At 46.7% G+C, this 13,555-nt stretch overlaps 1 protein-coding gene across 1 annotated transcript; it reads left to right on the top strand.

The window, feature by feature from the left end:
• Positions 1–496: 496 nt before the first annotated feature.
• si:dkey-250d21.1 (uncharacterized) lies at positions 497–12,877 on the top strand. The gene is made up of 11 exons (XM_068600404.1): positions 497–842; positions 2,921–3,041; positions 4,002–4,109; positions 4,215–4,251; positions 4,404–6,196; positions 6,302–6,332; positions 6,647–8,418; positions 8,533–8,581; positions 8,697–10,498; positions 10,614–10,650; positions 10,780–12,877. Exons 1-11 carry the CDS (start codon positions 748–750, stop codon positions 12,312–12,314), a joined length of 7,380 nt encoding a protein of 2,459 aa, XP_068456505.1. The 5' UTR covers positions 497–747; the 3' UTR covers positions 12,315–12,877.
• Positions 12,878–13,555: the final 678 nt, after the last annotated feature.

Genomic DNA, 13,555 nt, shown 5'->3' with positions numbered 1-13,555 from the left:
TAAAGTCAACCCAAGAGCAGTAGTGCACCTCAAGATTGATGTACTTCAGAAAAAAATATAGCTTATCAAACGTTTCTGCTTTTTGCAAGTGTAATGTCAGGTATGATTAAAACAAAGACAATGGATACCTCAATATAGTTGCCATGAAAAATATTTATATGTTGCCACAATGAAAGTTAACAACCACAAAGGAGATTCGCTAAAGGCCATTAATACACTGACATTTCGACACAATAATTCATACGAGAAGTCCCTGTTGATGCTTTGCTTTGATTGTGAAAGCTACCAATTTTTTTAAAAAAGTCTAGCAAAACTAATTGACAAAGCTTTTAAGGCTCCTGGATTTCAGAGTCGCTTGTAGGCTTTGCTTGGTTAGCATGGAGTAGAGTGTGAACTATCTTGATGATTAAACTCTTTGGCCAGACTCGACGGTGACATTCTGCCCTCTGCTGGTTCACATTTTCTACTGCACGGTTTAGTTCCTGGTTGATGGGATAACACGCTTTCGGCGACTCTTTTGCTCACCACGCAACATCAACTTTTAAAAGCATGGAATAAGTCGGTTCTTGGTTTACCAAAGAGACATTTTAGTAAAAACTAACGTTGAAATTCAACTGTGTCGGTTGCAGGTCTTGCCCAAGGCATGGCTCTGTAGACTCTCCAGCAGGTTTGCTCACAGTAGGTTTGCCAGCTTGCAACCGCCAGCGAAGCTAGCTAACTCGCTAGCTAGCAACATTGCAGTCCAAAATGACTGACTGCTGCGCCGCAGCGAACTGTGATTACCAGCAAGGAGGATCCGAAAACTCTCCTCCACTTTTCAGCTTCCCCTTGGATCCAGAGCGGTAAGAGCTGTGCTTATTTCACTGTGACGTGGGTTAAAAACGATCCCCCGAGCATGCAAAATGAATGTGTTAGCTACCCACTGTTAGCACTGGCGCTAGCTTAACATCATGTTGGCTAACAGTGACACAACTCTGTCGAAAATGGCGCAGACTAACGTTACTCTTGGAAGAAAAGTCCGTATGAAAGAGACTCCGGGCATTCATTCCGGCCCGGAGACTGACGCCAAAGTGTGATATTGGCTGATATCTGTTCATCTTTGCGCTCACTTATTTCATAAACTGAGAGAAAACATACTTTAAAACTTTTTTGTGCTGTAATTTAAATTGCCATCGGCACACGACACCGACCACCTCGGCGGTGCGGTAACGTTACTAGAGGCGCTGACGTTAGCTTAGCACGATCCAAATACTTTCCATTAATGACGCTATTTGGCGTGATTGTGGCTTCCAAACAGCACAAATTACATGAGAATTAAATGTGCAGCTTATTGAACAATACCAAGTGAAACTTGTATTTCCGTAGTTTTAACAGGTGATGTCCCTAGTATGAATAAGTAGCGGTCTAGCGCCCCCTTTTATCCCGCTGTTACCTCTCGACTAGATGTTGTTTTTTTTGCACTCTGCGATTGCGGTAGTATTGTGCAATAGGATTCGTACGTTACGTAAAAATCTAAAGAATTAATTGAAGGGCCGTGAATGAATGATGATGTATTTCAGCTGGTGGTGTCACAGTAGTGTGCCCGTGGACAGGAAATATAACCTCCACGCCACAGGAAAAAACAAATAGATCACGGGGTCTGAAATGGTTTCACGTCCAGCACTGCTGTGGGTTTATTTTTTTATTTTGTGTGTCTCCTCATTTCTGCTCTGTACTCGTTTTTTTTAAGCTTGCACCCGCCACCCACCCAATATTGTGTTAAATTGAGAGACTTAAATCTAATTCCCTTGTGGGCAAATCCACCCACCTTTTTATTCTGTGCATATGCAATGAAATCAGTTGAAGGAAGGAAAGAATTGTTTTGAAAGTTAAAATAATCATATATATATTTGTTATATATATATTTGTCTCACTGACACAGGGTGGTGTTACAAATGCATTTAACCAAAGCAGGCTTGTATGAATCAAGTGGGTGTACCTAATCCATGTATTGTATCTGTCATAACCCCCTGAAGCATAACCACAGCATGCATGTACAATAAGCATCCAAATCGTCTCCCACAGAGTTGTGTATGTCTGTCTCCATTTTTTTATTTGAACTTTTATTTGCACAGTGATCAAGCAATGTGGCCACAACAAATGGCAGTTTTTAGTTCAAACTAGCCGATACAGTAGTTTGGACCAATGCAGTAATAGTGTCTGCATACACTTACAATCACAATAATTTGTTTTCCACTTTTATTATTGAAATGATTATTTAATATATAGTTGCTGTTGTTTTCCTGGATGATCTATGGTAGAGGTATTCAATGTTTTCATGACCTCCAAACTGATAGATGGAGCAGGGACACTCTACTGTATATATTGTATAATATTCTGTGTTATATTAAATTGGTAGTAGTGCCATGTACAAACATACCGTGTTATTGTGCATTCAATACTAAGTCATTCAAATAATACAGAGGTTCATGTTTTTATTTTAAACATGTGGAAGGTACAGTGAGTAGGGGGGGCGGGGGGGCGTGCAATATCATACAAGCTATTCAAATTGACGCTTATACTTGTATTTTTTATTTACTGAAAGACGAAGATGGCGTCTTGTGATCTTTGTGGGAAAAAAGATTTCATAAACATTAAAACGGCCCCCTGACAGTACCTCCACGGACCCCCTATGGGTTGCGGACCTCCTGCTGAAGACCTCTGATCTATAGAATTACATTTCAAAGCACTGCCATGGGAACATTTTAGGGGTGGCCTTTGGTAGTGCAGAGAGTCACCATGCTCATCCCAATGAACAGTTCTAAAAATTGAAGCAAACCTTCAAGAGCTTTGTGCTTGTTTATTGCGTTATTATTTCATACAAAAGTGCAGAATATGAATGCACACACATTAATGAATGCCTTTCCTCTGTATTATCCAGATGCAATCAATGGTTGAACAACTGTCATCGTCAAGATCTGGCGTCAGAACCTCCTGAGCAGTTGCACAAGCTGTACAGACTTTGTGCAAAACACTTTGACCCCTCTGTGATCTCTGATCAGGTAAGAATAAAATCTATTACCCATTACCCTTTGTGTAATTTTAATTCTAATAGTTGTCATTTTGCACAAAGGTGTTTCTAATGCTCATTGTGTACATGCACATGGTGGGAATAATGTTAGAAACACCAATGCAATCACATCACATGCAACTCAATGTATAACACAAGTTGGAGCTTTTTATTGAAAGTAAAGTTTATTTATATTGCACTTATCACAGCCAAAGTCACAAAGTGCTGCACAGGAGTACAAAAAAAAACAAACTAGTAACGGGGGCCAAAACATTTTAACAGTTAAGAGAGCGTAGTAAAATACACATTAAAAGATGGAGCAGTAAAAAAACACAACAAAACTGATAATGAAGATAAATAAATAAAAATGGATAAAAATCAGGCCAAAGAGCATGTGTTTAACCACACGCCAGTGTGAGCGGGTATGTCTTCAGTTGGTTTCTAAATGACTGAATCAGCACAACGTCGGGGTGCAGAGAGCGTTCCATAGCTTTGGTGCTACTTCCTCAAGAGCTCGGTCACCACGTCTCTTAAAGCGTGTGTGTGTGTGACAGACAGAAGATTTAGCAGCTTGGACCTGAGGTTGCTCTGTATGTAAGGGTGAGGATTTTAAAGTGGATACTATGCTCTGCGGAGAGCCAGTGAAGAGACCTGAGAGTAGGGTGATGTGAGTCAGCTGTATATTGCTGATGTGGTTTTAAATGACACCAACTTCCTGTAAAACACCAGCTAAAACACTTAGATTTATTAGATGCAAACATGTGGGTCGGTAAAAGTCACATTTTGATTAAACAGCGGTTCAAATCAATAACTGCGAACCCAGTGATGCCCAGTGCTACTGTATGTGTCGTTCTTTCTTAATACTCAAATCACTTGATTGGACATTTCTGTTTCACATAGCATATTCTGCATTAGTTTAAAAGTGGGCTCTCTCCTTTGTTTTGTCTTTCAGAGCACCTCCAGTTGTGTCTTAAGGGAAGATGCTGTTCCAACAATATTTGACTCAACAATGCCTGTGAATAATCAATCGACCTGCAACAGGAAGCGAGCTCGGGATCCTGTAAGTGTTTCATTCAATCTTTAAAATGTCTCTTCTGAACATTTTTTCATCCGCCGATATAACACTAAAAATGCAAACGTATAATCATTCTTTTCATCTACATAGTCTGAAGAGGATCCTACAAATGTGAAGAAAACAAAAGGTACAGTAGCTGGTTCACTTAATTAAGCCCCTTGAGTTGTAGTCTGTTAGAATATAATGGCTCTCGTTGTAAATATGTATCCACAGATTTAATTAGCATTTTTTTTTATAATCATCTCAGCTTTTCATTCAAGGTTTTCTCTTTCCCATCAGAAAACACAGCAACAACAGAGGGGACTGAAGAGAGGAGAGAAGTACCTGATGCAGCGTCTGAACTGCAAAACGAGAACCAAACCCAGGAGGATGGAGCCAGCTCTAAAGCAAAAGAGACTCTGAAAGTCTATTTCAAGGAAATCCTGGCACTTAATGGCTTCAGCATAAACGGTGCAAACAACAGCAGCGACGAGCCGATCGGAGGCACGAGAGGACAGCAGGCTTTTAATCGCATCTGCGTGGAGAAGATTGACAAGAAGGAAATCCTCCAGTTTAGCGAAGACCTCATGCGGGAGGAGATCCAAAACAGCCTCAGGCAGGCTCGCTTCTTCTCCATTCTGCTTCAGGATGTGACGATTATAGAGGGTAAGGAGCAGATCCCGGTTTTCATCAGGTCTGTCACGGTGGAAGGGTTCCCACAAAAGCACCTCATCGGGTTCTTACCATGCGACATGGATACAGAGAACCTGTTTTACATGCTTCTGTCAGAGTTGCGAAACAAGTGGGGGCTGAGGATGGAGCACTGCAGGGGACTGACTTATCTGGTCACAGGCAGCATGTGTCAGAAAATGCGAGACCTCACCTCCAGGATTCTGCTGGAGTTCCCGCAAGTCGTTCTGTCGCCGAGCGACCCGTACGCCTTCAACATATGGATCATTCGCTGCATGCCCGTGCCCTCCATTCAAAGCGTCGCTAACACTGTAGAGGAGGTGGCCTCGTTACTCCGGAGAACACCGGAGCTGTGCAAAAGATTGGAGGGAAAGATCCAGACGACGTACGGGCATATGAAAGGAGAAGTGGACCGGATCAAGGCGGCCGTCGCCGAGAATTGGGAGTACGGCACCGATGCCTTCCAGACCATGTTGGACATTCTGGAGCCGTTCCTGAACTGCATCAACGAGATGATTTCAAAGGTCGACGAAGACGCCGCCGAGCAGATGGCCAAGCTCAAGCCGGTTCTGAAGAATTTCAATTTCATCATCACACTTGTTGTTCTGAAGAACACCCTCTGCTGTGTGAGCATACTCAACTCTAGTCTCAGGGGAATAATTAGCATCAGCAGCACGCTGCAGTACACAATCTCCAATGCCTTAAAGCTGGTAAGCAAATACCAACAGGAGCTCGCGATATTCCACAGGAAATGGTTTTCGGATGCAATCGGCAGAGCGAAGAAGCTCGGGGTGGAGGTCACCAAGCCAGAGGCGGACCAAGGAGACGCAGAAGAAACGCCACTGGAGGACCTTTTCAGAGAAACCCTGAGCCGCCCCATCTTGCAGTACCTCGTGGCCGAGGTGAAGAGAGTGTTCAGCACGGAGATGGTGAGGATTCTCCGATGGCTCTCGTTAGTGCCGTCCTACATGGCCGACCACAATTTCAGCATCCGCAGGGATAAAGTAGCGGACGCCAACCTGAACAACCTCGCCAGGCCGGACACGTTCTACGAAGAGCTGGGCTGTTGGGAGGTGAAGTGGAGGCACGCGAGCAAGCGCAGGATCCTGCCCACCACGGTGTTTGCGACGCTCAAGATTCCCGATATCGGGTTCTACCCGAATGTGCAGAGCCTGCTGCGGGTGTTGGGCACCGTCCCGTGTGTAAACGCAGAGGCAGACGTGTACGGTCAATACCATATGGTACTGGAGCGGTGCCACTCCTACCTGAGGGGCACATCAGAGGACCAAAGACAATGCAGCATGGCATACGTCTACGTGAACCAAGATGTGCACTTCAATGTGGAACAAATGGTGGAGTCGTATGCCCAGAAGCATCCAGACATCTTGCAATTGCTGCAAACGGTTAGTAGATTTTTCATGAGCGCGGTTGAAATTGTGCTGCCCTCCTTAGCGGTAAAACAGCTGTTCTACCTGAAATGACATAATAATACTTTGTGTGTTTTACAGGATGATGACACAAAGGAGAAGCCTCCCCAAGGTGAGATGGGTTGTAAATGATTTCTTTAACATTTCAGCATGCAGCAATTTGGGTTAATCACACGGCTATTCTATCACATCATATAGCAATTAAGGGGAACGTTCCCAAAATAGAGCTCTAGACACAAAGATGAGCAGCAGATATGATGATGGCTACATTCAAACACGTGTTTTGGATATAAATGACCATTGGAGCAAGTTGAATGATATTTTTTGTTAAACTACAATCTTAAATATGCCCTCATTTGTTTATTTACTAATGTGTTCCACTGTTCAGTTCACAATAGCTTTTTTTCTTTTTTAACCTAATTTCAGTGGCATCCCAAGGAAACCATGCTGAAAAGGACACTGAAGAAGAATTACAGTTCCTAAACCTAGAGATGGATGCTGAAAGGCTTGTGGAGTTGAAGTGTGCAGAGACTGATCGAGATTCTCTAAAATCAGCTTTGCAAGCTGCAGTGACGGCTGCATACAGCAGCCAAAGCAGGCAACACGGTGACGCGTCTGCCCAGGAGGGAGAGCTCGAGTACGTGACCAAGTCTGAAATGAAAGAAGTTCTCACTGTGTGCGAGAAAGCCGTCAGGGAGGGAATCCTCCTGGAGGTGGGGACGTCGTTTTTCTCCTTGTTCATCGACTGCGTCGTGAAGTTTGGGGAGAAAGACAATCTTCCGCTCTTCCTGAGGTTCGTGGACAGTTTCGATGTCATGCGATTGGAGCTGATGGGATTCCTGGAGGCGGATCTTGATTGTGACGCCATGGGGCAGCGTCTGCTGGAAATAGTAACCGTGGAGTGGAGGCTTGATTTGAATAACTGCAGGGGTCAAGCATACTTGGGCTCCGGTGATGTTTCCTACAAGCTGAAAGCCTTCGCCTGCAAAGTCCAAGAGACTCATCCTCTTGCTATCAGCACGCACTGCTCTTCCTACTCCTTCAACACCTGGTGGTCAAAATCCATCCCCGTGCCTGCCATCAAGAGAGCCCTGGATACGTTCGAAGAGGTTTTGATGTTTTTTGGCAGCAGTGCCACGATACAGAAACAGCTGGACCATGTGATAGCGTTTGGTCTCAGAGAGAGCTATGAAAAGGTGCAAGAGCTACAGGGGAAGTTCTGTGCCCTTTGGCAAGAGAAGCATGATTCTTATGAGGTGTTTGTGCAGATGCTGGAGCCCCTGGTTGAGTGTCTGGAGAAAATCAAGAACAACCCACAGAGATGGAAGGCCTTTGTGTCCGACCAAGCCGGAGCACTCCTCCGCAAGGTGATGGAGTTTGATTTCATCATCGCCATGGTGGTCTTGAAGAACGCGTCCTCTTTCACCAGGGAGCTGAGCGCAGGTCTCCAGAAGGACCACTTCAGCGCCGCCTCCCAACTTTGCCAAATCAGCGGCATCGTGGCCACTCTGAACCGAGTCAAAACGAACATGAAGGTGTTCCACCAAAACTGGTTCGACGAGGCCTGCGCCATGGCTCAGAGTCTGAGAGTGCAGATCGAAGTGCCTGAAAATGCCTCGCAGACGGCGAGAGACGGCATGATGAAGCCCGTCGGTTTTTACAAAGACGGCTTAAGTGTGCCTCTCGTCGATAACCTCATCAACGCCGTAAAGGATCATTTTTCAGAGGACCACAAAGAAGCGCTCAACTTCCTCTCCCTCGTCCCGTGCTCGGTCACAGTGAGTTACATGTTCGAGAGCCTGAAGTCGAAGCCTCCGCTCTACAGCGGCGATCTGCCCGACGCCGACAACTTCTTCACAGAGCTGTGCTGCTGGAGAGTAACATGGAAGACCAAAGTTGCGTCCGTGACCGTGCCCGGCTCAATATTTCACACCCTGCGTCTGCCGCTCATGCAATACTTTGGCAACATCAACGCACTGCTGAGGATCATGTCGGTGTTGCCCAGCACGGCGCTGGAGGACTGCGGTGTCATCATGCGCCACAAGAAGTTCCAAGAGTACCTGAGAAACACGAATCCCAAAGACAGGTCCCCGTGCTTGGCGATGCTGCAGGTGGGCACTGACTTCAGCAGAGACCTGGACCGCATGGTGACCCAGTGTTTGAAGGTCACGCCGCAAGCCTTGGAGGGTATATGTCTGGTAGGTGCTTGTGTTCTTTCAGAGAAATGGCAGTGTGTTACATTTATAGTTTTATTTATTTTACTCTTTATTTTATTAATGGACTAATTTGTATTGACCCGGCTGTATTCACAGGACAAGGAATCCAAAAGTTTCAACAGAAACTCTGAAAACAATATGGAAGGTATGCATGATTTCATTTTTAGTACATTACTTAACCAATATCTGTACAAAAGTTTTTGAACGTGGCTTTTTTTGTGTCATAACCACTGTTCCATTTCCTCCCCCAATATATTCAGTCGATTGCGTCAAAGAGGAAACCGAAGAGCCTAAAATCCACCATTCTCCTGATGACAAAGTCGAGGACCAGGACATGAAACCAGCGGATGAGAACGGGCACTCTGGAGATAATCGTCAAAGTCTGGCCACGGTGTTCAAACTGGCCGCACTGCTGGGGAAAAAGAATAGCGGTCTGTCTGACCTCTCAGAGGAGGACCGAGAGCTTTTCATCCAGGAGCTCAGCGTGTGCCACTGGTTTGGAAACGAGGGCAAATGCGCGCCCTCTATAGGCGACGACGAGATGGTGAACCTCCTCATCAACGGAATCAGAGACGTCATCCTGAAGGAGATACAGGAGTCGCCGTTCTTCTCGCTCATCACGGACAAACCCGTGCGGATCGCCGACAAGACCCACCTGCCGGTTTTCGTCAGGTTTGTCGGAGAATCGGCTCCAAAAGTAGAGCTCATGGGTTTCTTACCGTTTGATGAAAGCTGCCACGTCGACACACAAGCCAATAACCTTGCAAAGATCCTGACCGAGGACTGGGGCTTACCGATGTCTCAGTGTCGCGGCCAAGCGTTCATGCACTTGGGCTCAGGTTATCAGAGCCTGAAGAAGATGTCTTTAGACTTCCTCATGAGCTATCCTCTCTCCGTCGTGACACCCAGCGAGTCGTGCGGCCTCGCCCATTGGTTGGCAGGAAGCGTGCCTTGTCCTTCCGTAGCAAAAATGTTGGACATCACAGAAGACCTGCTGCTGTTCTTTGACGAGTCTCCGAGTCTGGAGGGACAGCTGGCGCAAGCCGTCGATGGGCTGTTGAATTTGCCGAGAGAGGCCCTGGAAGAAATGCCAGAAACGTGTTGCTCGAGGTGGAAAAAGAGAGAGGACTTCTTTGACATCCTCGCCGACACATTAGAGGGCATCCTCAGCTGCCTCGACGCCGTCAGCTCGAGTGCCACGGGCGCCAAGTCCATGCACGCGCAAGTCCTCTCCACCGCTCTGAGAAATCTGGACTTCATCGTCACCCTGGTGATTCTGAAGAACGCGTGCGCTCCTCTTCGCAACTGCAGCACCGTCTTCCGCTGCGGAAACCCCGCCGACATTCTCTGCGAAGTGGAAAGAATCCCCTCCATCATAGAGAATCTTAACAAAATGTTGGAAAACGTGAGCAGTCTGCACTCCACCTGGTTCGAGCAGGCGTTCCAGCTCGCCACCAAGGTAGCGCCCGAACAAGTGTGCTTCTCGGAGGAAGCCAACACCTACGAGTCTCCTGAGATCTATTACAGGGAAAACCTGAGCGTCCCCCTCCTCAGGAGTCTCGTCGACGAAATGAGGTACAGCTTCTCAGACGGCCACTTGAAGGCCCTGTCGGTCCTGTCCCTGCTGCCCTCCTGCAACCCACAGCCCATTCTGCCGGAGACCCAAGACAAGCCGTTCAGCCTCTACCTCGCAGAGCTCTCCGACCCGGAGGCAGCCGAGCAGGAAATCAACGCGTGGGCCACCGTCTGGGAGGAGAAATACCAGGATGCCGCTCCCCCGTCATCCATCGCTGAAACTCTCGCCCACCCCGAGTCGAAAAGCCACCCGACTGTTGCGTCACTGCTTAGGCTCGTAGCGGTCCTGCCCAGTGTCAGTATGGAGTGGGACCTGATGAAGACCACTCTGAATTCCATGAGGGATCTGTTAAAAAACACTGTATGCAAAGGCAGCAGGAAGGACCACGTGGTGCTCCTCTCTCACGGCACAACCCTGCAGAGGCTGCCCGAGGTCATCGAGAAGTGCATGGAGGTCGATCCAGAGAGCAGCGCATGTCTATCCCAGGTACATTTAAAATGGTTTCAACACTGTTCTTTGTTGTTTGACTGTGTTGTAAAAGAAAACAAAGTTAAAACATGTTTACGGCCATTCTAATCACCGCATATGTGTTTTGTTTTAGGTGGTGGGAACTTTGCAAAGACTAAAGTTGGACCGCGGTAAGTTCATTCACGACAACTCGATCATCAAGAATCCAAATGTCTTTGTTTGTAATGTATGAGATGACAAAAAATGGATGCATTTTTATGAGGCATTAACATTTATTTTCTCTTTTTTTTTAAAATCAGGAGGCGTCAAAGCAGAACCGGCAGCACCAACCGATTTGCACGCCTCCGTTGTAGCAGAGAAGCCTGCTGACGGAGAGGTGAAATCAGCTGATAACGAAGTGATGCCGGAGGTCGCGCAGGGACCGAGGAAAGCGGTGTCTTTCTACGAGCCACAACTGCGCGAACAAATCCTCAAGGAACTCTGGGACTCTCAGTTCTTTACAGTCATAACCGAGCGAGCCGTCGACATTGACGGCGAGCTCTACGTCCCGCTGTGTATCAGGTACTTAAACAAAGAGGACATCCAGTGCGAGGAAACACTGGCTTTCATCCCTTTCGGCGACGACCAGGTCGTCTTCGCGGATGCTCTCGAGACGGCCCTGTCTGAGAAGTGGGGGCTCAACATGGAGTACTGTCGAGGGCAGGCCTTGCTGAGTGTCGGTGAAGTCGGAGCTCAGATGAGGGTTGTGAGTTTAGCCATAGCTAAGAAATACCCTCAAGCCGTGAGAACAGTCAGCTCAGCGTTGTCTCTTAATGTGTGGCTGGCTCGATCGTCCCCCGCTGAAGAAGCAGCGGACGGGGCGGCGCTCATAGGGCGAATCTTACACTGGCTCACGGAGGATGCAGAACGCCAGAACAAACTGGAGGACATGATCCTTCACGTGTTCCAGCAGGACGAGGTGAAGGGCAACGAGCTGAGGGACAAGCTCATCAAAAACTGGGAGAAGAGTCACGACATGCACGAGGTGATGGTGGAGGTTTTAGAGGCCGTCACGCTCTGTCTGAACGAGCTGAGGGAGACGGGAAGCGCTTCGGACCGGCAGCAGGCGGCGCAGCTGTTCGACGCCATCCGAAACTTCGAGTTCATCCTGTCGACGGTGGTGCAGAAGAACATCTCGAGCGTCACGAAAAAGCTAAGCCAGTCTCTGCTGGGCAAACCCTTAGACATGTTGCTTGCTGTGAATAATTTACCTGACCTCAAAGCGTCTCTCAGTAAACTGAAGGGCGATATTGACGCCCATCACAAGGCCTGGTTCGAGGAGGCCACCGCACTGGCCTCCAAACTCCACGTGACCATGATGCACCCGGTGCTGCTGGAGCCACTGAGCGAGTTTTACAAGGAGTCCGTGAGCATGAAGGTCATAGAGCACTCGATGGCAGAAATCGACGACCTCTTCACAGAAAAGGTATTGGATACCTTGAGGTGTCTGGAGATCGTGCCTTACGCAATGTCCAAGGTCGAAACCAGCATTCTCAGCGGCCTCGTGTTCCGCCTGTACAAGGACGACTTGCCCGACCAGGTCTCGCTTCACACCGAGATGAAGTCGTGGAAGGAGAAGTGGTTGGATCCCCTGGCAGGCTACCTGCCGACCACCGTGCTCGACACGCTCAAGACGTCGCAGATCAGGAGTTTCGGCAACATTGAAACGCTCCTCCGACTGCAGGTCATCTTGCCGTTTTCAAGGAGGGAGAGCAACTTCAGGCAGGGAAAAAGAAGCTTACAGGAGTTCATACAGCAGGAGAAGCGCTCCCTCGCCGAGCTCCATCCTCTGTAAGAGACGCAGGTCTTCCGTCACAGATAGCAGATTTGAGCACCAACCATACCTAAGAACTAATGTGTCTCAGCTGTAATTGAGGTTCTGAACTCAATACTTCTCGTGTACATTATCGATCTGAGTTCTTTTTGAGATTTCCTTTTGTTGTTATCCTGCAAACTAAGCCCTATGTTGTTTTTTTTTATCCTGTAGTTTGTACAGTTGTACTGCCCAATGGGACCAATGTCTTGGCAAAAAAAAAAAAAAAAAAAAAAGAGAGAGAGCAATGCTTGTGTGCCTTGATGCGAAACGAATAATTCACCCCATGAAATCACGATAATTCAGATGTTGAATATGTCCCATTGGCGTTGACTGACTTCGCTGTCATGAACTTATTAAAATGATTAAATGCACCCTTAACCTTTCCTGGGCACAAATAGAAATGGTTAGTTCCATCATGTCTTCTGATTTCTCATGTTTCCTGTCTCTTTGCAGGAAGGAATTTGCTGTAAACGTATCTTTTGAAATAATGTTTCCTCAATAGGAAAACCTTCATATATATTTGTCAAAAAAGTAATAAAATTCTCCAAAAATATGTTTTGCCTCCTGTTTCTTTCCTTTTTACGGATGTCCTCAATGTGGTGACGCGTCTGTAAGCCACCACAAGATGGCGCAGTGAGCCTGTAACTAACCCGAAGAGGAAACGATGGAATTTGATCAGAAGTATCGCTCTAAAAACATGAATATACCTCCCAGTTTTATCACTCAATGCAATTTGTACATGTTTAATCATAATACATGTGGGAATGATTTTAGACGGTAACTTTATTATTTAGTTGATCCGAGGAGGTCACATTGAGATTCCAGATCTCTTCTGCCAGGGAGTCCTGGTAATGAGGTCCAGCTGGGCTGAAGGAAGTCCACATGCAGGTATTATGATTTAATATTACTGTTTTGGTAAACAAAAAAAAGCACAACTACAAAAAAACAACCAGTATGAATTTAGTTTGAAGAGATATTTGCTGTGATGAGCTTGGTGGTCAATACAATCTGCCGGTGTTAATGATTTGCTGACCGGAAATTCACCGTTCACCCTCTGGGATACAAATTAAATATTAAATCGAAAACTCTTGCGTGTTTCTCTCACTGACCAACACGGATGTGGCTTTAGAGGGAGAGAGGGTTGTTGAGGTCATGCGACCGCTCACATTGTCTCAAGATACCTGGTAAATATTTATTTTACAATTCCCTTTTGTCCTCAT

The sequence above is a fragment of the Clinocottus analis genome, unplaced genomic scaffold (genome assembly GCF_023055335.1).
Source record: "Clinocottus analis isolate CAN_PGR_092001 unplaced genomic scaffold, fCliAna1.0.p SCAF_5, whole genome shotgun sequence".
Taxonomy (NCBI): domain Eukaryota; kingdom Metazoa; phylum Chordata; class Actinopteri; order Perciformes; family Cottidae; genus Clinocottus; species Clinocottus analis.
The sequence above is the reverse complement of the archived record's forward strand: the minus strand, read 5'-3'. Positions and strand labels throughout refer to the sequence as shown.